Consider the following 27445-nt stretch of genomic DNA (forward strand, 5'->3'; position numbering starts at 1 on the left):
TCGAGTTCTTCCCAAACCACCTTTTTTTTGTGTTCGGGCAGTCTGTAAGGGCGGCTGTGCACTACTACCCCCGGGGGCGTCTCAATGTGGTGTTCTATGAGGTGAATGCGGCTGGGCAGGGGCGAGAACACGTCAGAAAATTCTGTCTGCAACTGGGTGACCTCCGTGAGTTGGGTCGGGGAGAGGTGGTCTCCACAGGGGACCGGAGCGGTGGGCAATGTCAATTTTCCTTTTTGAACTTCCGGCCCCAGCTCCGCCTCCTCTGGAACCACTGACACCAATGCCATGGGGACTTCCTCGTTCCAAAGTTTTAACAGATTGAGGTGGTAAATCTGTAATGCCTCACCCCTGTCTGTTTGCCTCACCTCATAGTTGATGTCCCCGACTCGCCATGTGACCTCAAAGAGTCCTTGCCACCTGGCAATCAATTTGGAGCTCAATGTGGGCAACAACATGAGTACTTTATCTCCCAGTGTGAATTCCCTAAGGCGCGTGCCCCTGTTGTACAGACAGACTTGACATTCTTGAGCCTGCTGAAAATTCTCCTGGGTTAGGTGCGTGAGTGTGTGGAGTTTGGTGCGCAGGTCGATAATGTATTGAATTTCATTTTTACTTGTTGAAGGTCCCTCCTCCCAATTTCCATGCAGCACATCTAGAATGTCACGCGGCTTACGCCCATATAATAATTCGAATGGGGAGAACCCTGTGGAGGCTTGCAGGACCTCTCGCACTGCGAATAACAGGGGTTCGAGCCATTTATCCCAGTTGCGTGCGTCCTCGCTTACAAATTTCCGAATTATGTTCTTGAGGGTGTGATTGAACCGTTCGACTAAGCCATCCATTTGTGGGTGATAAACGCTGGTGTGGATAGGCTTAATTCCCAGTAACCCATACAGTTCGCGCAGTGTGCGTGACATATAAACGTAGTGCCTTGATCAGTCAGAATTTCTTTGGGGATTCCGACTTGGGAGATGACACAGAAGACTGCTTCTACAATACTATGTGGTGAGATATTGCGAAGAGGCACTGCTTCCGGATATCACGTTGCATAGTCCACCACAACTAAAATAAAGCGATATCCTCGTGTTGACCGATCTAATGGCTCAACGAGATCCATCCTAATTCTTTCGAACAGGGTCTCAATTAATGGCAGAGGGCACAAAGGCGCTTTTGGAATGGCTGTGGGATTTACTAACTGGCATTCGCGGCACACTGTCCACCACCTACGGACATCACTGTGAATCCCTGGACAATAGAACCGGGCCATTATTTTGGCTAGTGTCTTATCCTGCTCCAAGTGTCCGGCCATGGGATTAAAGTGAGCCACCTGGAATATACATTTCCGGCGGCTCCTTGGGATTAAAAGCTGTGTTATCAGTTCCTTAGTCTGAGTGTCCTGCATCACTTGGTGTAACCTATCCTTAATAATGGAGATATAGGGGAAGGATGGGGTGGCGTTTGGCTGGAGCGTTTGACCATCGATTACTCTCACTTGGTCAAAAGCATGCCGCAGAGTTTCGTCTCGCGACTGCTCCAACAGGAAATCTGCGAGGGATTCCCTGAGAGAGGGAGGAGGAGCCTGCTGCTCTTCACTCTGATGCAGTGATGATGTAGACAGCTCTGTGACAGCTGCTCCCGCCAATGCCACACCAGGACCTCCCCCCATTAAATTATGGCAGGCCCCACTCTTCACTAAATGTGCCATTAATTCCCTAAATCCTGGCCAATCAGTCCCCAAAATTATTGAGTGGGTAAGGCAAGGATTAACTGCCGCCTTTACTCTAAATTTCTCCCCTCGAAATAGAATGTGGACTGACACTAAAGGGTAGTTGTGAACATCCCCGTGCGCACACAACACCTTCATCAATTGTGCTTTCCCCAATGCCTCGTCTTGCACCAGGCTTTGGTGGATTGAGGTCTGATTACAGCCAGAGTCCACCAATGCCTGATACATATCCCCTTGGATACTCACCGGTATGCAATACTCTCTGGCCCAATCAAGGGCAGTCCCTGGTCCATCGGGGATCCAGACCACCGCACCCACCTCCATCACTGAGCACTGATGCTGGAGGTGCCCCGGCTCCCTGCAGCACCAGCATACCGGCCCAGGCTCTCCCTCTGCACCAGTGTTCCAGAGCTCACTCACCTGAGGGGGGGAAGACACAGACACAGAAGTAGAAAATGGTAGGGCCCCGCGGGTGTGGCAGGCCAGCTGGGGTGGAGCCGGCCCCCGCCTCCGCGGTGGGGGAATGGGGCAAGGACGAGGAACAGAAGGGGAGAGAGAGAGAAAAGAGGGGAGAAGAGGACACACACTGTCCTGCCATTGGAACAGCCGCCAGCACGATGGCCTGATCCAGCGACGCCGGACGATGGCACTGGACCCACTTCGCTGTTCCTTCTTGAAGTCGGGCGATGAATTGTTCCAGGGCCACCAGGTCGATGATTCTCTTTCATCAAGGCTTTGGGCGGGGAGCTGTAGCACGGCCAGCTGTGCCTCACCCATTAGCAGGGGGAGGAGGCGTGCCGTGCGCTGTTCCACCGGCCAGCCCCACGCCTCTGCTGCCTGCTCAAAAAGAGCAAGGAAGGCTTCGGGGTCATCATGCGGACCCATCTTCGTTAGGGTGAGGTGGGGAGGGTCCGCAGCGGTGGTGATGGTGGACCCTGCCGACACGAGCAAGTGCTGGAACACCTGGCGATCTTCCTGCTGCGCCAGCACCAGGGCTTCGAACCGTTGTTCCTGCTCCTTCTGGAGGGCGACCAGCGCCTGGTGCTGGCTCTGTTGGGCCGTGGTGAGGGCATAGACCAGGTCCTTGAAGGGGGAGGACTCCATGAGGCTGTTCTCTTCTGTACTCCGTCCCAGGTTTCGGCACCACTGTAGAAATAGTTTAAGGTGGGTGGAGCACAGAAGCACGGCAGGCCAGAACTGAGTTCTCACAAAAACGTATTGCTCTTTTCAGCATCTTATTTTGCTCGCCCACACACACAGGTTGGGGAGAGCTCCCTTCCTCTGCTCTCCCTCAATTCTTATAGGCCGCGTTCACTGGGGAAGACACACAAACACAGGTTAATTCCCATCAGGTGCAGCGATTCTGCCACTTACCTTCCCTGACTCCGCCCTTCATTCACAGACTGCTGGTTGACCACGCCCCCACTGCCACAGTCATATTCATGCAGAAATATAGAAAATTCTAAAGGGTTCACAAACTTTCAAGCACCACTGTATACCTAAGGTAGAATTGTATGTGGTGCAGTTGGGGCAAAATTTTAAATTTGGTCATCTCATCCATCCATTATCTGTAACCACTTATCCTGTGCAGGGTCGCGGGCAAGCTGGAGCCTATCCCAGCTGACTATGGGTGAGAGGTTGGGTACACCCTGGACAAGCCACCAGGTCATCACAGGGCTGACACATGGAGACATACAACCATTCACACTCACAGTCACAACTATGGTCAATTTAGAGTCACCCACTAAGACTGTACGGTGTTACCCAAATAACAAGCCCTGGATAACACAGGAAGTCAAAGCTGTCCTCAACAGGAAGAAGGCCATCTTCGGGAGCAGGGATAGGAAGGCGATGAAAGCAGCACAGCAGGAGGTGAAACACTGCATGAGGGAAGCTAAGGACAGCTACAGGAGAAAGGTGGAGCAGAAGCTGAAGGAGAACAGCATGAGGGAGGTCTGGGAAGGTATGAAAACCATCACAGGCCACAACACAAAGACCAGAGTCATAGGGGGAACAGTGGAGAGGGCGAACAAACTGAATAACTTCTTCAAGCGATTCAACCAGTCCACGTCCCCCCACCCTCCCCCTCACTGCAGCCATCTCTTCTTCTTCCCTCAACACACCTCCCCCCAATCATCGCAACAGCCCCCTCCTCCTCTTCCCTCACCTCAACACTGACTCCTCCATGCATCACTAGCAGACCAGGTCAGAGGTCAACTGAGGAAGCTTCACCCCAGGAAAGCAGCAGGCCCGGACAAGGTGTGTCCCCGACTACTGAAGACCTGCGCTGCTGAACTGGGTGAACCACTCCAATGTATCTTCAACCTCAGCCTGCAGCTGGGGAGAGTGCCCACCCTCTGGAAGACATCATGCATCGTTCCAGTTCCCGAGAAGAACTGGCCCAGAGAGCTAAACGACTTCTGATCAGTGGCACTCACTTAACATCTGATGAAGATGTTCGAGCGGCTCTTTCTAAGCCTCCTCAGACCTCAGGTGCAACATGCTCAGGACTGTCTGCAGTTTGCGTACCGGGCAGGTGTTGGTGTGGAAGACACCATCCTCTACCTGCTACACCGAGCCCACTTGCATCTGGATAAGGGAAATGGCACAGTGAGGTTCCTCTTCTTGGACTTCTCGAGTGCCTTCAACACCATCCAGCCCCTATTGCTTCAGGACAAACTGAACAGGATGCGAGTGGACCCATGCCTGGTCACCTGGATCTCTAGCTACCTCACCGACAGGCCGCAGTATGTCAGGCTGAAGGACATCATGTCTGACACTGTGATTAGCAGCACCAGAGCACCCCAGGGCACAGTGCTGGCCCCTCTTCTCTTCACCCTGTACACCGCAGACTTCTGCTACAATTCGGAGCTGTGTTACATTCAGAAGTTTGCCAATGACACAGCCATATTGGGGTGTATCAGGTACGACAGAGAGGAGGAGTATAGGATCCTGGTGAGGGGCTTTGTCATTTGGTGCAACAGGAACCATCTGCAGCTCAACACCTTGAAGACCAAGGAGCTGGTCATTGACTTTGGGAGGTCCAGACCAAGGTCACGACCAGTTCTGATCGAGGGAGTCGAGGTGGAGGCTGTGGATTCCTACAAGTGCCTCCGGCTGTGGCTGGACAGCAAGCTGGACTGGACTTGAAACACCAACCACCTGTACAGGAAGGTACAGAGCAGGCTGTACTTCCTTAGGAGGCTGCGGTCCTTTAACGTCTGCAGAAAACTCCTGTGGATATTCTGTCTGTGGTCGCCAGTGTCCTATTTTATATCATGGTACTGGGGGGGCAGCACATCCAAGAAGGACACATCCAGGCTGGACAAACTGATCAGGTGGGCCGGCTCTGTGGTCGGCATGAAGCTGGACTCTCTGGTGATGGTGGCAGAGAAGAGGACTATGGATAAACTACTGAACATCATGGAGCATGCCAGTCACCCTCTGCACACCATCATCAGCAACCAGAGGAGCCTGTTCAGTGACAGAATGCTCCTTCCCAAGTGCAGGACTAACGGACTTAAAATCTCCTTTGTCCCTCATGCCATCAGACTGTACAACTCCCCTCTGGGGGGGAGGAGGGGTAACAGAAGGTCAGAGGATGGGAAGGAGCAGTAGCCTAGCCTGACAAAAAGCAATACTGGGCAATGTGCAATATAAATGTGCAATACCTCTCCTGCTGGACTTTTTTCATATCTTTTATTCATATATTTGTATATGTAAATATTTATCTAGAAGTTTTCTAAATACTTAATTTATCTAGAAGTTTTCTAAATACTTAATTTATCTAGAAGTTCTCTCTTTTTTCTATTCTCTGTTTATCCTGTAATGATGCTACTGGAATTTTATTTTCCCTGAGGGAACCCTCCCAAAGGGATCAATAAAGTTCTGTCTAATCTAATCAGTTAACCTAACCTGCATGTCTTTGAACTGTGGGGTAAACTGGAGCACCCAGAGGAAACCCACACAGACATGGGGAGAACATGCAAACTCCACACAGAAAGGCCCCTGTCGGCCAACTGGGCTTGGACCCAGAACCTTCTTGCTTGAGGAGACAGTGCTAACCACAACACCACCATGATGCCCCTTGCTCGTTTCAGATTTGGTCAATTTTGTTGAAGTATAATTTAAATAAATTAATTTGTTCAATTGAACTAAACTACTACAGAATGAATAGTGCTCACAAAACCCTAATTTACATATATAGGACTTTTTTCCTCACCCAAATTTGCATGATTTCCACAGTTATTCTTTAGAAATCACCTGCAACACATGTCTGACAGAGGCCTGAATGTCTTGCATTATACAGTATTAGAATTTGCTCAAAATATAAACTGAATACATGTTGATTGAAGCATTGTTTTGACAGATACTGAAACATCTGGATCACATGCTGTATAGAATGCTATGTTCAGTACATGCAAGAATTCTCAAAACTCTCAAGCATTTACATGAATGGTGTGTGTGTGTGTGTGTGTGTGTGTGTTTATTTAGCTCAAAGGGACAGCGATGCTACCAGATGGAAAAAAGGCTGAAAAGGACCTTGAGTTGAGAATCATTGTTGAAGACCAGAATGACTGCGACCCTTCTTTTAATATTTCATTCACTGGTTCTGTTGAAGAGCTCAGTGACAAAGGTACATGGACTTTTTTTTTTCATTTTATCATAATGTGGGTTTTCTTGTTTCCCTATAACAGCACATTCAATAGTATTTTACTGCATAGCAATATGCTAACATTTTTTTTTATTCAACATGTCATAGTTTTAAACATTTTATATTTACATTTAAGGTTGTGGAATATCCACAAGACATCCTGTTCCTGAATCGCATACATTATCTCATCTCATCTCATTATCTCTAGCCACTTTATCCTGTTCTACAGGGTCGCAGGCAAGCTGGAGCCTATCCCAGCTGACTACGGGCGAAAGGCGGGGTACACCCTGGACAAGTCGCCAGGTCATCACAGGGCTCGCATGCATTATAAAAGTTATAAACATCAACCTTCCCTCATCAGCCTATTTTTTCTCTTTTGAAATAAATAGCACAAAAAATGCAGATGTCATTCTCATCTCATCTCATTATCTCTAGCCACTTTATCCTGTTCTACAGGGTCACAGGCAAGCTGGAGCCTATCCCAGCTGACTATGGGCGAAAGGCGGGGTACACCCTGGACAAGTCGCCAGGTCATCACAGGGCTCGCATGCATTATAAAAGTTATAAACATCAACCTTCCCTCATCAGCCTATTTTTTTCTCTTTTGAAATAAATAACACAAAAAATGCAGATGTCATTTTACAAAAAAAAAAAAAAGCTGAATGTTTTTCCAGGATTAGCAAACTTCCTGACATTTACAAAGAGCTGACACTGGAAACTCCTGCCTTAATTTTTTTTTTTAAATCCTCACAGAAAACTTCACCAGATCAACAATTATGTTTTTTTTTTCCTTGGCTAACTAACAACAATAAAATAATACATATGAGCTGTTACTCTAGAAAAAAAAATGTTTTCAAGACAAGTGTGTTAAAGGTGTCCTGCCTTTCAGATTTTTCAAGTGTAGGTCATAAAAAGAATTTTCCCTGACATGCAATTATTTTTGTTTAGTGGACCGAAAGCTACTGAATTTAAATCACAGACTTCCAATTTTAGTTTTTTTTTTTTTTTTAAATAGAAGAATTAATGAATTTGGAGCCACATGGCCTCTACTATTTTTTCTTGCTTCACTATGACACAATACAAGATACGAATCATCATGCATCACATGGTGGACTTTCCCTGTTTGTGCAAGGCATTGTGGGATACAAATTTGAAATGGGAGAGGAAAATGGAGGACATGAAGGAAACGTGAAAGACTGACTACAGTAACGGAAAGCGAGAAGAAAAGACGTTATGTTGTGAAGGAAAGGAAACGCTGGACCAAACAAATAAATATCAGTGGTCAGCGAGCACCTCGGTGTGATCAGCTGTTCGTTTAGCAACAGAATGATGTAACTGTCAGTGCACAGTCAAAATAAACTTGTAGATGGCAGTAATGCAACACTGGATGCTGCATGCGGGAAAACCCAACAGAAGAAGGAAAAGAAGAAGAAGCAGGGCTCCAGAGCATGAGCACACTGGACTTCCTCTGTCTGCTGGACTGTGAGCAATTTCATGCACAATATTTGCTAGGGAATCCCTTCAAATTAAATAACTTCCCAGCCACAGAATGGCCTGTTTTTTGTTTTTTTGTTTTGTTTTTTAGATATTACAGAAATAAACATATCACAATGACCACATTTCTGAAGGAAACTAAATTTCACCAATTTTATGAAATTGAAAGGCCATATAGATAAGATAAGATAGCCTTTATTGTCATTGCACAGTCACCCAAACAATGAAATTGACATGCCACAACTGAAGGTGTATTAAAAACATAAAAACAAGAACACATAAAAGCAAAAAATTGCTCACGTCATGAAAATGGAACGAACAAATAAATAAATAAATAAATAAATAAATAAATAAATAAAATCAACGGGCGACATCGTGGTGTAGTGGTTAACGCTGTTGCCTCACAGCAAGAAGGTCTGGGTTCGAGCCCCGTGGCTGGCGAGGGCCTTTCTGTGTGGAGTTTGCATGTTCTCCCCGTGTCCGTGTGGGTTTCCTCCGGTTTCTCCCACAGTCCAAAGACATGCAGGTTAGGTTAACTGGTGACTCTAAATTGACCATAGGTGTGAATGCGAGTGTGAATGGTTGTCTGTGTCTATGTGTCAGCCCTGTGATGACCTGGCGACTTGTCCAGGGTGTACCCCGCCTTTCGCCCGTAGTCAGCTGGGATAGGCTCCAGCTTGCCTGCGACTCTGTAGAACAGGATAAAGCGGCTAGAGATAATGAGATGAGATGAGACTTTCTGGCCAATCAGAATCAAGAAATTAATAGTGTTTTACTATATTTTAATGTCCAATCAGCTGCCCATAAGAGTGTCATTAATAATAAGTGGATTCATTAATGGCCATATCTGTGATGTCTCAGGAAAATATTTTGATGTAATTTGTCACAATATCAATTTTGCAACATCATATTTGGCATTCTGATTTTCATTGGGAAAAGGGGAATATGGTCCATAATGAATGTATGTCATATGGTTCTGTTTCATTGTTAATACTCTTTGTCCTAGACACTTCTGTAATTACAGTCACAGCCTATGATAAAGACGAGCCAGGCACACCGAATTCAAAAATTGCATACAGGGTTATTCAGCAGGAGCCAGCGAAAGAGTCAATGTTCAAAATTGAGCGATCCTCTGGTGAAATCAAAGTCAAAATGAACACTCTGGACAGAGAGGTGAGCACCTCAGTCATAAAAAGTAGACATCACAATCACTATTGTAAGTTCATCAACAGCCTTTTTGAAAGTGAGCAATTCCAGGAAGAGAACCCTGTCAAAGACATTACATATTAGACAATATTTAGTTAGAGAAGATTAGAATCTGAGCTTCATACAATCTGAGCTTTATTATCCAAGGCTTTCTTATGCAGTGTCAGAATTATTGACATCCTTAGTAAAGATGGGTAAAAAAATGTCTCTGTGGTTAATTAACTTAATCTCATATCAACAATATGAGGGAAATGTAACCTTGAACCTTTGCAGTAATTTCATTCGAAGAAAAAAAACCGAGATTTTTTAACAAATCCATGCACATTACATTTACTGCCCCTCCACCCCACCCCCGAATTTAGTATTTTGTGCATCAACCCCCCCCCTTGCCAAAATAATAGCACTGAGTCTCCTCCTATAAAGCACAATGATATTGGAGAAGACAGAGTGAGGAATCTTATACACTGGTCAGTACAGAATCTCTTGACATCCTCCATGGACCTGGTGGTTCTTGTGCTTTCTTCTCTTCAGCTCATACCACAGGTTTCACTGGGGTTTAGATTAGGGGATTGGAATTACTGTGTCAAAAGCTTGATTCAGCAGTCACTGGAACAAGTTTGTGTGGACTCAGAAGGTGAACAATGTTTGGATCATTGTCATGCTAGAAGGTTCAACCATTGAACCATGACCCAGGCCTTGACAGAGGCAGCCAGATTTATATTTCAACATTTCATGACTCATATGAGTCCAACTGCATTAACAATTAGGATTAGGTTCATGAAGTGATGCACATACAACCATTTTTCATTTTTTATGTCAAGCAAAATTTTGTCTCATCTGACCACAAGACCCTGTACCAGTAGTGAACTCCAGGCATATACATCTATAACCTGAGCTGTAGTTTGTAGTTCTTCTGGTACGTCTTCCAAATAGGTTTATTTTTGCGGCGTCTAATTGAGGTTTGGACAATTAGTGACCGCAGAAAAGGACCATCTTCTGGACACTACTGTTTGCTTGTATTTTTTTAATAAAATGACATTTCTAAAGCTCTTGTCCTTCAGCTCAACATCATTCACACTCCAAACTTTGACAGATTTTCTAATTATTGTGTTTACACTTAGCACTAAAAATACCCAATGTGCATGACTCAAATATGTCACACAACCACTGAAAATACTTTAGACAATCTTTAAACTATAGTAACTTTAAAATGACGCAATCTGCTGGAGTAGTCTGTGCTCTCTCCTAAATGGGTTGAAATCCTTAATTTATGTTACCAGGATGTTTTCATGGTATTCAAACTGGAGAATCCTACCTCATGGCAATATGAGACATTCTCCTGAGCTAATGCAAGACAGAATTCAAAACAATCATTTTTTTAGATTAATATTTATGGGTCAAGACTATTTTCAACTTTTTCTTCCACAGACACAAGACACGTACAAACTGATAATCACAGGCACAGACATGGACGGACGCGATACTGATCCCCAAAACAAACCACGGACAGGAACAGGGACTGTGACCATCAGCATACTTGATGTCAACGATAACATCCCCATATTAGAGGACGGCTCTGTGAGTGTTTTTTTTTTCCTCTGGATTTTTTTCTTATAATGAATAGCTAATGTTAATTGTCTCAGAATTATATAAATCTCTATTAAAATTAATTAGTTCATATTGATCTTATTCAAATGGCTTAATGGTGATTGCTAGCTTGGTCAAAATGTTGCTACATACATGGCATTTGAGTGAAAGTTTGATATGTTGCTACACAATGTACACTTGTGCCATAATGCTGAAATTCAGTGTATAGAAGGTGCTGCAAATATCTTGCATACAACTGTTTTTCCTCCTGTGGGACTGGGATGCAAACAGCACCAATCAAACTCTGCAATCAGGCTCTCAAAACAGAACGCAAAATATCCGACTCATGGCTGAATGCTTCTTCTCACCATGTGTGTGTGATGTTTGCAGTATGAGGGGACTGTGGAGGAGAATAGAATAAATACGAAAGTGGAAATGGAAGTCCGAATTAAGGCCACAGACAAGGATAAGATTCGCACTGAAAACTGGGAGGCTGTGTACACCATCATTTCTGGAAATGAGGCCGGTTACTTCAATATCAGCACGGACCCCAAAACTAACGAGGGCATCCTAACAGTCAAGAAGGTAAGATAGATAATTTAGAACAGGTGACACAACAGATGAAAACATTGAACATCATGGAAAGCTTTATTTCACATGAAAGTCCAGCGTGAATCTGACTCTGGAAATAGTGGAGGTCTTTATTGTGTACATTCGAATAAATTAAATGTCTATTTATTAGTATAGGTAATCGTATGGGGCTGAGTAAAATTTAGGATTAATTTCACGAGTGATTTTGAAGTTTTGATAATTGCCCTAGTCACGAACATTCAAGTTCACAACATTTGTCATTCACATTTTCTGAACCAATCAGGGTGCAAGACTATCTTGCACATTTGAATCAGTTTCTAAAGCGTCTTTCATCATGACACGGCGACACGACACAAGGACCACAGTTCCACAGAATATTTTCTTGTTTTGTTAGACTTTTGGACTTGTTTGGCTTTTTACCCATTCCAACAAACTAGCCAATAGCATTTCAGAAATACGGCCCCATGTGAAGGAAAAAAGCCCTCCTTGATTGACCAATCAGAATTGAGTAATTTGGCCCTATGTATTATAAGTCTAAATAAATCGTCTAAAATATCACTGGCTGAAACTGAAAGTAATAATCACCTTTTTTGCACAAGCCAAATGTTTTGTGATTTCCACTACATTTGATGAACAGAGTATTGGTCAGGTTATCTTGGATGTTTTGCAGTCATGGAACCTCTTTAAAGATATTCAAAATATAATAAAATCTGTTGATAGACTTATTTATTGAACATGTTCCAAATATTAGGCTCATTATTTACAATGATGTGTTGTCTCTTTTTTCTATTTATCAAACTTACTTGCTTAATCCAGATAATTCAGCATTAAATATATTCAAATGACCCTTAAAAGATGTTAATAACAAACAATTCAGTAATAAATATAAATAATTCAAGAATAGTGGGTTGAGAGTTCCACCACTGTCACTAAATTTCAAAAAACAAAGAAATTACAACTCCCTTGGTTCTTCCTCATGGACTCCATTTTAAAAACCATGGGTCTAGTCCTGGGGGCAGCATGGTGGTGCAGTGGTTAACACTGTCACCTCACAGCAAGAAGGTTCTGGGTTCGAGCCCAGTGGCTGACGGGGACCTTTCTGTGTGGAGTTTGAATGTTCTCCTCGTGTCTGTGTGGGTTCCCTCCAGGTGCTCCGGTTTCCCCCACAGTCCAAAGACATGCAGGTTAGGTTAATTGGTGACTCTAAATTAACCGTAGGTGTGAATGTGAATGGTTGTTTGTCTCTATGTGTTAGCCCTGCGATGACCTGGTGATTTGTCCAGGGTGTACCCCGCATCTCGCCCATAGTCAGCTGGGATAGGCTCCAGCTTGCCCATGGCCCTGCACAGGATAAGTGTTTACAGATAATGGATGGATGGGTCTAGTCCTGTTCATGTTGTGATTTGGTATGAATTAGCCAAAACCTCCAATATTTTTGTTAATTTGCAGTTGTTTTTGCATGCTCATGAAGGACAATAAAATGTAATCTCTGCCTTCATGACTTAAATTTTAGCCTGCATTATTATCACTTCCTGTGATATTAATATTACCTAAAAACTGTATATTAGTAGCAAAATGGAAGAAGCAGAGAACTGTGATGAAACTGTTTATGAGGGAGGATTTTTGATGTCTAAAAGATGACGCCAGTCCTCTTTTCCCCATCAATCTCATCATCCCTGTGCTTTTTTTTTTTTTTTTATCCCTGGTGCTCATCAAACATACTTAGAAAATTCTGCATCACTACCTTGAAAAATAAAGAATTTCATCATAATTTCTGGTTTTAGAATGTCGACCTTTTAGTCTAGGACCTGGCTTAGACATGTATGCACACGGTTTAGGAGAGGATAACTCAACTGTTATAGGCTAATTTGACCCCAAGGAATAACTTGGGATGTGTGCCAAAATCGCTATCCAGGGCAAACAGCCTGAAAATTACCGATCCAAGATGGCCACTGGTATTACGGTATTATTATTATTGTGTTACTCTTCATGTTCCTGACCCTGGTTTATCTCATCTCATTATCTCTAGCCGCTTTATCCTGTTCTACAGGGCCGCAGGCAAGCTGGAGCCTATCCCAGCTGACTACGGGCGAAAGGCGGGGTACACCCTTGACAAGTTGCCAGTTCATCACAGGGCTGACACATAGACACAGACAACCATTCACACCTACGGTCAATTTAGAGCCACCAATTAACCTAACCTACATGTCTTTGGACTGTGGGGGAAACCAGAGCAGCCAGAGGAAACCCACGCGGACACAGGGAGAACATGCAAACTCCACACAGAAAGGCCCTCGCCGGCCACGGGGCTCGAACCCGGACCTTCTTGCTGTGAGGCGACAGCGCTAACCACTACACCACTGTGCCGCCACCCTGGTTTATGTGACACATAAACAGTAATAATGTGATGTTAAAAGTTGTATTGTTGGCTGTTAAACATTTAGGCTCTCAAGATATTGCTGCCTACTAAAGTAATAAGTTTTGTTTTGTATTTTTCACTTTAAGTTAACATTCCATTGATCATAATAGTATGATTGAAAATACAATTTCTTTATATTAATCAAATGCTTGCTTTCTTATACTCTCCTAAATTATATGCATAGGTCTCCCAATTCCATGGTTTCATGTTTGAGGCAGAATTATTCTGTTTTTCTAATGTTTTCTGTGAAACTGCAATTTTGGCCAATTTTTGGTGGGCTTTTTCTTTTTTCTTTTTTTACCTTGCCCATATTATAGCTTGTTCCCTTGTCCATCAATCATGAAAATGATGTCACTAATGGATTCCCCATACCCAAAAACCAATAATATGAGGTATTGCACATATTTCTGTGGTGAGTGGTTCAAAAATTGATATTTTCAATATGGCTACCGGCAACCATCTTGGATTGGTAATTTTCGGCCTGTTCGCCCCAGATAGCGATTTTGGCGCACATCCCAAGTTGTTCCTTGGGTTCAAATTAGCCTATAACAGTTGAGTTATCCTCTCCTAAATTATGTGCACACATTCTCACCAAGATTATCTAATATTTGCAATTTTGTGCAACACCTACACTTAAAACATTAATGATGTGTGGAAACATTATGTACAAAGGATAAGACCAGAGAAATATATCAAAATGTATACGCATATGAGTGATGTTGGTCATATTTCATAAAAATAAAGATCCTTGAATTCTCACTACCTGCTTATTAGGATACTTTAAACTGTATACAAACTGTAACAGCCTGAATTATGACTAAACTTAATAATCATACTGTCAACCAAAACCTATAACATTTATTTACTTTCCACTCTTTCTACATAGACCCTTATTATTTTATTCTCTGATTTCTTTTTAATTATCTATTAAAGGAGCTGAACTATGAAGAGTTGAAAGAGATCGATCTGGAAGTGGTAGTCAACAACAAGGCGCCTTATCACAAGTCAGTGGTGACTGACAAGCGCAGAAAATACCCCATTAAGATCAGAGTGCTAAATGTGCCTGAAGCCCCTCAGTTCGTCCCCACTGTCAAAAATGTCTCCATCTCTGAAGACAGCACCACCATTGACCTGAGTAAGGCCATCACCATCTTCACAGCCAATGACACTGATACACAATCAACGGCCACTAATATCAGGTGAGAAATATGAACTAAAATTCCAGATGTGAAAGTGTTTCAGATATCAAAATGGAGACTTTTTTTTTAATCTAACATAAGCTACCATAAGCATTATGTTAAACATTAGCATATACTTTACTGATCTCCAATAGAACTGAAGTGAGTGTTTGAATTTATTGTTGAAAATTTAAAGACTTAATTTCCTTGTGGGAACAAGGTCGATTTATTTATGGACAGTGGTGGTCCAATGATTAAAGGCTCTGGGTTACTAATCAGTAGTTCTGTATTTTACATTACTGTCCTGGATTGTACTTGGTGTGAGAAATAAAGCCTTTTCCTTCTTCTTCTCTTTAACACAACATTTTTACGTAGTCACTTGTCTCAATTCTAGGTTTGGCCAGAAAAATCGAGGCTATCGAAAAAATTCCAACTTATAAATTCCCACTCAGATGATTATGTGGGAGCTGACTTTCTCTTTATTAATGCTTCATTACTTATCAATAGATGCATGACTAAGCATGAATATCTATTTAGACATTATAGCATGTCAAATTTAGTTATGGCTGCACAAATTAATTACTCTATTAACCTTCAGAAAGCCCCTCCTAGAACTGCCACCTTATTGTGGTGGAGGGGTTTGTGTGCTTGAATGATGCTAGGAGCTATGTTGTCTGGGGCATTACGCCCCTGGTAGGGTCTCCCAAGGCAGACAGGCCCTAGGTGACAGGCCAGACCAAGAGCAGTTCACCAAAACCCTTATGGAGAATAATCGATCAAGGACCGTGATGTCGCCCGGTATGGCGCAGCCGGGGCCCCACCCGGGAGCCAGGCCCAGGGTTGGGGCTCGTATGCGAGCGCTTGGTGACCGGGCCTTTGCCCATGGGGCCCGGCCGGGCTCAGCCCGAAGCGGTGACGTGGGCCCAACCTCCTGTGGGTTCACCACCCACAGAGGTAGCCGTAGGGAGCCGGTGCAGTGTGGATTGGGCAGCAGTCAAAGGCAGGGGCCTCGATGACCTGATCCCCGAACACAGCAGCTAGCTGTTGGGACATGGAATGTCACTTCGCTGGGGGGGAAAGAGCCTGAGCTTGCGCGGGAGGTTGAGAGGTATCGGCTAGAGATAGTTGGGCTCACCTCCACGCACAGCTTGGGCTCTGGAACCCAGCTCCTCGAGAGAGGCTGGACTCTCCACTTCTCTGGAGTCACCCATGGTGAGTGGTGGCGGGCTGGTGTGGGCTTGCTTATAGCTCCCCAGCTCAGCCGCCATGTGTTGGAGTTTACCCCAGTGAATGAGAGGGTCGCCACTCTACGCCTTCGGATTGGGGAGAGGGCTCTTGCTGTTGTTTGTGCCTACAGGCCGAATAGCAGTATAGAGTATTCGGCCTTCTTGGAGTCCCTGGGAGAGGTACTGAGAGGTGCTCAGACTGGGGACTCCATTGTTCTACTGGGGGACATCAATGCTCATGTGGGCAACAACAGTGACACCTGGAGGGGCGTGGTTGGGAGGAACGGCCTTCCTGATCTGAACCCGAGTGGTATTTTGTTATTGGACTTCTGTGCTAGTCACGGTTTGTCCATAACGAACACCTTGTTCGAGCATAGGGGTGTCCATAAGTGCACGGGGCACCAGGACACCTTAGGTCGGAGGTCGATGATCGACTTTTGTCGTTTCATCTGATCTCCAGCCCTATGTCTTGGACACTCAGGTGAAGAGAGGGGCTGAGCTGTCAACTGATCACCACCTGGTGGTGAGTTGGATCTGCTGGCAGAGGAGGAAGCCGGACAGACCTTGCAGGCCCAAACGTATGGTGAGGGTCTGCTGGGAATGTCTGGCCGAGCACTCTGTCAGGGAGGTCTTTAACTCCCACCTCCGGGAGAGCTTCTCCCAGCTTCTGAGGGAGGCGGGGGACATTGAGTCTGAGTTGACCATGTTCTCTGCCTCCATTGTAGATGCAGCTGTTCGGAGCTGTGGCCGCAAGGTCTCTGGTCCCTGTTGTGGCGGCAATCCCCAAACCCAGTGGTGAACGCCGGAAGTAAGGGATGCCGTAAAGCTGAAGAAGGAGTCCTATCGGGCCATGTTGGCCTCCGGGACTCCTGAGGCAGCTGACAGGTATCGGCAGGCCAGGTGTGCCGCAGCTCGGGCAGTTGCAGTGGCAAAAACTCGGAACTGGGAGGAGTTCGGGGAGGCCATGGAGAAGGACTATCGGTCAGCCTCAAAGAAATTCTGGCAAACCGTCCGCCGCCTCAGGAGGGGGAAATAGTACTCTGCAAACACTGTTTACAGTGCAGGTGGGGAGCTGTTGACCTTGACAGGTTGATGACTCAGAGGTGGACTCATCCATTACCCAAGCCGAAGTCACTGAGGTGGTTTGCAAGCTCCTCGGTGGCAAGGCACCGGGGGTGGATGAGATCCGCCCTGAGTATCTCAAGTCTCTGGATGTTGTGGGGCTGTCTTGGCTGACACGCCTCTGCAACATCGCGTGACGGTCGGGGACAGTGCCTCTGGAGTGGCAGACTGGGGTGGTGGTCCCTCTTTTTAAGAAAGGGGACCCGAAAGTGTGCTCCAATTATAGGGGAATCACACTTCTCAGCCTCCCAGGGAAGGTTTACTCCAGGGTACTGGAGAGGAGACTTCAGCCAATAGTCGAACCTCGGATCCAGGAGGAACAATGCGGTTTTCGTCCTGTTCGTGGAACACTGGACCAGCTCTATACCCTTCATTGGGTGCTCGAGGGTTCATGGGAGTTTCCCAACCAGTCCACATGTGCTTTGTGGATCTGAAGAAGGCATTCAACCATGTCCCTCATGGTATTCTGTGGGGGGGTGCTTCGGGAGTATGTGGTTCAGGGCTCTTTGCTAAGTGCTGTCCGGTCCCTGTATGAACGGAGCAGAAGTCTGGTTCGCATTGCCGGCAGTAGGTCAGACATGTTCCCAGTGCATGTTGGACTCCGGTAGGGCTGCCCTTTGTCACCGGTTCTGTTCATAATTTTATGGACAGAATTTCTAGGTGCAGCCAGGGGCCAGAAGGAATCCTGTTTAGGGACCACAGGATTTCATCTCTGCTTTTTGCAGATGATGTTGTCCTGTTAGCTTCTTCAAACCAGGACCTTCAGCATGCACTGGGGTGGTTTGTAGCCGAGTGTGAAGTGGCTGGGATGAGAATCAGCATGTCCAAGTCCGAGGCCATGGTTCTTGACTGGAAAAGGGTGGCTTGCCCTCTCCAGGTTGGTGGAGAAGTCCTGCCTCAAATGGAGGAGTGTTAGGGTTTTGCTGGGATTCGAACCTGGTTCGTTGGTGTGATAATCCAGCAAACCCCCACTAGGCCACCAGGGGGATGACTCAAATGCAGAGGCGTGAGGCGGAAGTAGAAAAATAATCAAAAGGTTTATTTAAACTATATACACTATATACAGGGCAAAACAAAAGACAAAAAAAAACCAAAGAGTATAATCCAAAAGAAAAGCAAAGTGCAAAAATTCAAAAGCTAAGAAGATCAAAAAACACAGTACAAAGGAAACTGGAGATAAACATAACAGCACAAAGACTCCGTGACAAGAGGACTGAACTCAGGGGTATAAATAGACAAACTAATTAAGGACACAGGTGAAGATAATTAGGCAATTAACACAAACTCAAAACACAGGAACAGTGGCGGCCTCTAGAGGCCAAAATGAACACGACATGAAAAGGAAATAACAGCGGCCTCTAGAGGCCAAAACAGTCCTAGTCCTAACAGGACCCCCCCCTCTAGGAGCGTCTCCTGACGTTCCCAGGGCGATCCGGATGGGCCGAATGGAAGTCCCGACATAGTTCTTTATCAAGGACATCCCGAGCAGGAACCCAGCAGCGCTCCTCAGGACCATAGCCCTCCCAGTCCACCAGATATTGCAACCCGCCGCGGACCCGGCGGGAGTCAAGCAGGCGATTCACAGTGAACACAGTCTGCCCCTGGAAGATGCGGGGGGGTGGGGGGTTCCTAGGGGCAGGGGCATACGTAGACGTCAGTACGGGCCGTAACAGGGAAACATGGAAAGTGGGGTTGATCCTCAGAGTCCGGGGCAACTGGAGCCGGTAGGAGACAGGGTTCACCCTGCGCACCACCTTGAAGGGGCCAATGTAGCGAGGAGCAAGCTTGCGGTTCTCCACCCGCAGTGGAAGGTCCTTAGTGGACAGCCAAACACGCTGCCCAGGGCGGAAAGCGTGTGCAGGTCTTCTATGGCGGTTGGCCTGAGTCTGGTTGGTTCTGGAGGTCTGTATGAGGGTCTTCCTGACCTTGCTCCAGGTCTTGCGACACCGTCTCACATATTGGTTGACCGAGGGCACCCCCGCGTCCTCCTCCTGGTCCGGGAACAGAGGTGGCTGGAACCCGAATTGGCACTGGAATGGCGACAGCTTGGTGGCCGATGACTGCAGGGTGTTGTGGGCGTACTCCGCCCATGGCAGCCAGGTGCTCCACGATGTCGGGTTATCCATAGCCAGGCCTCGCAGGGTGGTTTCCAGGTCCTGGTTGAGCCTCTCCGTCTGACCATTGGACTGTGGGTGAAACCCAGAGGAGAGGCTGGCAGTGGCTCCGATGACCTTGCAGAACCCGTGCCACACTCGGGAGGAGAACTGGGGCCCTCGGTCTGAGACGATGTCCTGTGGAAGACCAAAGACTCGGAAGACATGATTAAACAAAAGTTTCGCAGTTTCAAGAGCAGAGGGGAGTTTGCACAGTGGTATGAAGCGGCAGGCCTTGGAGAATCTGTCAACTAAGACCAAAATGACCGTGTTACCTTGTGACTCAGGGAGACCCGTGATAAAGTCGACTGCCACGTGGGACCAGGGACGCCGGGGAATGGTCAGAGGATGCAGGAGACCCTGGGGACGCTGTCGTGGGTTCTTGGTTCTGGTGCAAACCTCACAGGACAGGACAAATGACCTTACTTCCTTCTCCATGTTAGGCCACCAGAAGTGTCTTTTCAGGAAGTCCAGGGTCCTCCGAGCTCCCGGGTGGGCGGTGAGAGGGGAAGAGTGACCCCACTGGAGAACCTTGGCCCGGGCTTGATGTGGGACGTACAAGAGGCCTGGTGGCCCCGTCCCAGGACCGGGGTCCTGGCGTTGGGCTCGTCGGACAGCCTCCTCAATACCCCAGCGGACAGGGGCCACAATCCGGGACACAGGGATAATAGGCCCGACTTCATTCTCCCTGTTAGTGGCAGAGAACAGTCTGGACAGTGCGTCAGGTTTGGTGTTCTTGGAGCCGGGGCGGTATGAGAGGGTGAAGTCAAACCGACTGAAAAACAGGGCCCACCTAGCCTGTCGAGGGTTCAGTCTCTTGGCTTGCTGGAGGTACTCCAGGTTCTTGTGGTCAGTCCAAACCAGGAATGGATGTTGTGCTCCCTCCAGCCAGTGCCTCCACTCCTCAAGGGCCAGTTTGACCGCTAGCAGTTCTCGATCCCCCACATCGTACCGGGACTCAGCAGGACTCAGGCGGTGGGAGAAGTAAGCGCAGGGGTGCAGCTTTCCTTCCGAACGTTGAGAGAGCACCGCGCCGACACCACTGTCCGAGGCGTCCACCTCCACGATGAATGGTTGGGAGGTGTCCGGGAGAACCAGAATGGGTGCCGTGCAGAAGCGGTCCTTGAGGTCTTTGAACGCCTTTTCTGCCTGAGGAGACCAGCCATAAGATCCACCTGTCCCTTTGGTGAGGTCTGACATGGGTGCTGCCACAGAACTGAAGTTCCTGATGAACTTGCGGTAGAAGTTAGCGAATCCTAAGAACCGCTGAACCTCCTTAACGGACTTGGGAGTAGGCCAATCCCGGACGGCCAGGGTCTTGGCAGGGTCCATTTGGAGTTGGCCTGTCCGTACAATAAATCCCAGAAAGGAGACCTCGGGAACATGAAATTCGCATTTCTGGGCCTTGGCGAACAGATTGTTCTGTAGCAGCCTCTGGAGAACCTGGCGGACATGGTGGCGGTGCTCCTGCACGGTCTTGGAAAAGATAAGGATGTCGTCGAGGTAGACAAAAACGTATAGGTTAATCATGTCCCTTAAGACGTCGTTGATTAGGGCCTGAAAAACAGCTGGTGCGTTGGTGAGTCCGAAGGGCATCACCTGGTATTCGTAGTGCCCAGACGGGGTGTTAAAGGCAGTCTTCCACTCGTCTCCCTGTCGGATACGGATGAGGTGGTATGCGTTCCGTAGGTCCAACTTGGTGAAGACGGTGGCGCCTTGGAGCAGGTCGAAAGCTGTGGACATCAGCGGAAGGGGATATCGGTTGCGCACAGTGATCTTATTCAGGCCCCTGTAATCAATACATGGTCGGAGCCCCCCATCCTTCTTGCCGACAAAGAAGAAGCCGGCTCCAGCAGGTGAAGTGGAGGGTCGAATAAACCCAGAGACCAGGGCATCTTTGAGGTATTCCTCCATGGCCTTGCGTTCTGGCTGAGAGAGTGAAAACAGTCTGCCACGAGGAGGGGTAGTCCCAGGGAGCAAGTCGATGGCACAGTCGTAGGCCCGGTGCGGAGGAAGAACGGCGGCCCTGCTCTTGCTGAATACCTCCTTGAGATCCCAGTACTCTGTGGGAACTTGAGATAACTCGGTGAGATCAGGGGGCTCGGCAGGAGACACAGGAGAGCTAGAGAGCAGACAAGAGGCATGGCACACAGGGCCCCATTCCACAACCTGGCTTGTTACCCAGTCTATGCGAGGGTTGTGGCGGGTAAGCCAAGGAAGGCCTAGAATCACTGGGAACTCTGGTGAAGGAATCAGGTGCAGGGATATTTCTTCCTTGTGACCTTGAGACTGGAGGAAAACTGGAGAAGTAACTTGGGTGACTCTTCCATCACCTAACGCTTGGCCATCCAGGGCAGACACAGACAGTGGGACTTCAAGAGGCGCAGTCGGAATATTGATGCTTTGGGCGAAGTGAATATCCATAAAGTTCCCAGCCGCCCCTGAGTCTATCAAAGCTTGACAAGAGTGGACAGACTCACCCCAGGAGATGGAGACCGGGATGTAGATTCCTTGGCCAGGGAGTCCGGGAGAGAGGGTAGGCCCCGTCACAACCCTCCCTCGGCTGGACGGGGCGGTCCTTTTCCCAAGAGTTCGGGACATGATGCTCGGAAGTGACCAGGCTTGCCACAGTAGATGCAGCACTTGTCCCTCCTTCTGCGCTCCCTCTCAGATGCGGAGAGGCGAGTACGACCCACTTGCATGGGTTCTGGACAGTCACTGAAGGAGGTAGACGGTCTCCAGGTAGAGGTAGGGAGGCTGGGGGGGCTCAAGGCTTGGTGGCGTTCTCTCATCCTGTTGTCCAGACGAATAGCATGTGAGATGAGGGTTTCGAGGTCACTTGGGCATCCAATAGAGGCCAGACCGTCCTTGATGGGGTCAGACAGACCATGGTGGAAGGCTGACACCAGGGCAGTCTCGTTCCATCCACTTACTGCTGCGAGTGTTCGGAACGAGATGGCGTAATCTGCGACGCTTCCTCCTTGCCGGATGGACATGAGCTTTCGGGCTGCGTCGGTACTGATGTCTGCCTGATCGAAGACCCGAAGCATCTCTTCAGAAAACAGCTGGAAATCAAAGCACTCAGGTCCCTGTCTTTGCCAGATAGCAGTAGCCCAGGCTCGCGCCTTACCAGCTAATAAGGTGATCACAAAGGCAATCTTGCGGCGATCCGTAGTGTAGGTGGTAGGCTGAAGCTCAAAGGTGAGTTGACACTGGGTAAGGAACTCTCGGCACTCACTGTGCTTGCCGTCATACCTCTGTGGTGCAGGAAGGCTGGGTTCGCGAGGTGAAGAAGGCAGCATTGCAGGAGGCACTGGAGCAGGAGTGGGAGCTGGATCAGGAGCAGGAACTGGATCAGGAGCAGGAGATGCAGGCAGAGATGTCAGCTGTGCCAGGGTTTTCCCAATTTGCTGAAGCAGTTCCTCGTGGCGAGCGAGGGCCTCACGTTGGCTGGTGAGCGTACGTCCATGAGTGTCCATGGTCGCTCCGAAGTGTGTCAAAGCTGCCATAATTCCCTGAAGGTTGGCCGGGTAGACAGTTGAAGCAGCCTCTGCTGAGTCGGTCATGACGGAGTCTTTCTGTTAGGGTTTTGCTGGGATTCGAACCTGGTTCGTTGGTGTGATAATCCAGCAAACCCCCACTAGGCCACCAGGGGGATGACTCAAATGCAGAGGCGTGAGGCGGAAGTAGAAAAATAATCAAAAGGTTTATTTAAACTATATACACTATATACAGGGCAAAACAAAAGACAAAAAAAAACCAAAGAGTATAATCCAAAAGAAAAGCAAAGTGCAAAAATTCAAAAGCTAAGAAGATCAAAAAACACAGTACAAAGGAAACTGGAGATAAACATAACAGCACAAAGACTCCGTGACAAGAGGACTGAACTCAGGGGTATAAATAGACAAACTAATTAAGGACACAGGTGAAGATAATTAGGCAATTAACACAAACTCAAAACACAGGAACAGTGGCGGCCTCTAGAGGCCAAAATGAACACGACATGAAAAGGAAATAACAGCGGCCTCTAGAGGCCAAAACAGTCCTAGTCCTAACAAGGAGTTTAAGTATCTCGGGATCTTGTTCACAAGTGAGGGAAGGATAGAACGTGAGGTCAACAGGCACATCGGTGCAGCCTCCACAGTGATGTGGTCGCTTTACCGGTCTGTTGTGGTGAAGGAGCAGCTGAGCGAAAAGGCGAAGCTCTCGATTTACCAGTCGATCTACGTTCCGACTCTCAGCTTTGGGTAATGACCGAAAGAACAAGATCGCGGATACAAGTGGCCGAAATGAGTTTCCTTCGCAGGGTGGCTGGGCGTTCCCTTAGAGATAGGGTGAGAAGCACAGTCACTCGGGAGGAGCTCGGAGTAGAGCCGCTGCTCCTCCACATCGAGAGGAATCAGCTGAGGTGGCTCGGGCATCTCTTTCGGATGCCTCCTGGACGCCTCCCTAGGGAGGTGTTCCAGGCATGTCCCCCCGGGAGGAGGCCCCGGGGAAGACCCAGGACATGCTGGAGGGACTATGTCTCTCGGCTGGCCTGGGAACGCCTCGGTGTTCTTCCCGAGGAGCTGGCCAAGGTGTCTGGGGAGAGGGAAGTTTGGGCTTCCATGCTCAGACTGCTGCCTCCGCTAACCGGCCCCAGATAAGTGGAAGAAGACGAAACCTTCAGAAAACACTTTATCCTAGTCACGGTTGCACTGGATCCAGAGCCTGTCCTTGGATGGGATGGCAGTCCATCGCAAGGCACTATGCACACAAACATTCACACATTTATTCACAATTTAGAATAGCCAGTCCACCTTCAAGCATGTTTTTGGACCACCTTTATTAAAGCATTCATACAAGAAGGTAATATTGGCCTGAACTGTACACCATGGATTTAGTTCACTTTTAAAACTGTGGCTAAGGTGAAGAATAGAATTCATTAATATTTTAAAAGATGAGAGAAGAGAGTTTGAAAACTTTGCATCCTGGAGTGGTCTACATATTAAATAATTTATTAAAATAGCTTTTGGCAAGGTATTTCTCTTATTCTTTCTGTTTTATGCTGAATCATATAAACCTAGTTTGTTCATTTTACCGTAAGTAGTGTTGATTCTTGCAGCCACCTCACACTCACCTCACAGAAGAAGTTTTGATATTGTGCAATTGTCCTCTTGCTGTCATTAACATTGGACTTTTATGAAAATATACTGGATCTTTGTTTAAAGTTATGGCTAAAGGCTGAAACTGTTGTCAGGGCTAAACATTATCATTATTTTATTGTTGTAGGTATCTAAAAGGAAAAGATGTTGACAACTGGGTGAGCATTAATGAGAAAACAGCTGAGATCAAACTCAACAAATATCCAGACTACGAGTCCAAGTTCCTGAACAATGGAGTTTACTACATGACAATCTTAGGCATCACCAATGGTAAGTTAGCCAAAGATGGGAGCAGCCATGTGGCTGGTCTTTCAAGAACGTGCAACGTACAACCCAGTGAGATAGATGATAGGATCAGGCAACTGTGACAAGGTCAGGAATTACCTATGCTGTACAGAGGATAATAATTAATGACGGGGAGAGTTGATTATTTTCATATGAGAACACATCCTTTAATGTTGTATTCCTTTTCATGCTTTTTATTCCTTTATCTACATTTTATGTTGTGGATTGTCCACCAAAAAAGTTATAGTTCCTTTTATCACTTACTAGCAGTGTAGGTGCAATAGGCTTATCAAATCAGTCTCATAAATTCATTAAACATTTGTTCAAGTATCTAATAGTTTATAGCTAAACTTAAAATGAATCAAATCAGTCTCATATAAAAAGGGATCAGTCTCATAAAGTCATTAATCATTGATTCAAGTATCTAGTAGTTTATAGCTAAACTATTAAAATCAGTGGAATAACTTGGTGATGTTGCTATAGTTTAGTGAGTATTGTAGCTCTAATGTCATATATTTACTCTCGATCTATAACATTCATACAACCAAATGGGTGAAGGCAATGAGAATACTTTTCCTTGGCAGAGGTTGGCACTTCAGTGAATATTGTAACAATAAACAGGACACAGTATATTCCAAAGATACCATTTATTGAAATAGCTGACCAGTATTAGTTGGCTAATTCCTGTCAGATATAGCAACAATAGCAGCCAAGGAATAATTCAATATAAATGGTGATACAATATATACAAATAAGAATCAGTCGTGTGTATGATAATTAAGGCACAAATGGTGATCAGAAGTAATAAGCTATAGCCAGTGTTACAGTGTAGGGGCGAGTGGATGTTAAAATGTGATAGGGAAACCATGTGTCTGTGTGTGTGTGTGTGTGTGTGTGTGTGTGTGTGTGTGTGTGTGAGTGAGAGAGAGAGAACAATGTTTAAGAGGGCACTGGTAAACAGATCCAAATCATGAGACAAAAGGCAGTATAAAAAAAAAAAAAACAGGCAAAGGTCAGGCAAGGCACAAACAGAATATCAGAAGCTGCTATTATTATTATTATTAGTAGTAGTAGTAATAATAGTAGTAGTAGTCGTAAGTTACATTTATACAGCACCTTTCTCATACTCAAGGTCACTTTACAATTATAAGGGGGGGGGGAGTCCACCAAAAAAAGGGCAGGATGTCATTCCAATGCAGTCCAAAGTACAAACAAAGTCAAAAAACAGAATCAGCAGAGCAATAACAAAAGGCTGGGTAAAGTCAAATGCAAGGAACTGTGCATATACATCGCAATAAACAGTGAGAGTTTAAGTCCTTAAATAGTGAGTTGGGGTGATTGTGAACATAGTGTGAGCACAATGTTCATAACAAGATCAGATGAGCACAAATGGTCCTTCCATTCAAATATTGGGCATAAGTGAAGACTGGATTATATAATGGCAGAATGGTATGTCAAATGTGTTACAAAGAACTGCAGAGCATACCTTATGCAAAGCCAGCCTTTTGATTCAGACCACCAGATTGTAGTTTTGGATGCCCACTTCCTGATAAAGAAAATGGTCAGAAAAATCTTTTACAAAAAGTGGGTCTCCAGTGCAGTACATCCAGATCTTCATCACCTAAGAGATGATGCTTCCATTCAAGATGCATAAAGTGCTGATCTTGATTATCTGCTAGCAACTGAGTTATCAGCATAAATGGTTAAAGAAATTGAAGAGTTAGTAACAAATGCCATACAATAGGCTTCTACAGAGACAATTGCTAAGCAAATTAAGGATGAAATTGCAAAACCATGGACAAGTAATGATTATGAAGCACTCTTAGTGCAGTACCATGATGAAAAAGACCCAGTAAAAAAAAGAAGACATTAACCTATGAGGTCAGGAAGCTTCGCACAAAATAAAAAAAAAAGACACCGATTTTGAATCTAAGGCAAATGAGTTGAATCTTGTGCGTGAACAATGCAATACCAAAGAGGAGTTCAGATTGATGAAGAAACACACATCACTGTCACGTGTGACTAGGCCACTGATTCAGCCAAGGAAACTGGAAGAACATTTCTCAAAACACTTTTCTGGACATCCTTATGATCCACAGCCTGAACTAGAGACCCTAAGAATTATCCACATCTACTACCACCAGATGACCTACCTACTATTGAAATATCTACACCCAGTCATGGGGAAGTTGAAATGAGCATGAGGAGGCTATAAAATTGCAGATGTCAGGGCACCAATATAGTCAAAACAAATGAAATACTCAAGATCAGAAGTCTTGATAAAGTATATCATACTACCTGTAGGTATGATATGGTCCTGCCTGGAAGTCCCCACCAAGTAATCAAGAAGAAGAACAGCTTTATTTATCACACGTACACTTAAGCACAGTGAAATTCCTCTCTGCATTTAACCCATCTGAAGCAGTGAACACACATGTGCACACACACGTGAACAATGAGCACACACACATACTCAGAGCAGTGGGCAGCTATGCTGTAGCACTCAGGGAGCAGTTGGGTGTTAGATGCCTTACTCAAGGGCACCCCAGGTTAACCTAGCTGCATGTCTTTGAACTGTGGGGGAAACCAGAGCACCCAGAGGAAATCCACACAGACACAGGAGAACATGCAAACTCCACACAGAAAGGTCCCTGCTTCTG

General features: G+C 46.2%; 1 protein-coding gene across 1 annotated transcript in view; it reads left to right on the forward strand.

The window, feature by feature from the left end:
- The window catches only part of LOC132879137 (desmoglein-2-like protein), a 98332-nt gene that overhangs the window by 25226 nt on the left and 45661 nt on the right, over positions 1-27445 (forward strand). Inside the window, exons 4-9 of the mRNA XM_060913710.1 lie at positions 6221-6362; positions 8881-9047; positions 10509-10658; positions 11058-11252; positions 14611-14876; positions 24628-24770. Coding sequence (XP_060769693.1) covers positions 6221-6362; positions 8881-9047; positions 10509-10658; positions 11058-11252; positions 14611-14876; positions 24628-24770 — 1063 coding nt within the window. The remainder of the gene's footprint in view (positions 1-6220; positions 6363-8880; positions 9048-10508; positions 10659-11057; positions 11253-14610; positions 14877-24627; positions 24771-27445) is intronic.

The sequence above is a fragment of the Neoarius graeffei genome, chromosome 1 (genome assembly GCF_027579695.1).
Source record: "Neoarius graeffei isolate fNeoGra1 chromosome 1, fNeoGra1.pri, whole genome shotgun sequence".
Lineage (NCBI taxonomy): Eukaryota > Metazoa > Chordata > Actinopteri > Siluriformes > Ariidae > Neoarius > Neoarius graeffei.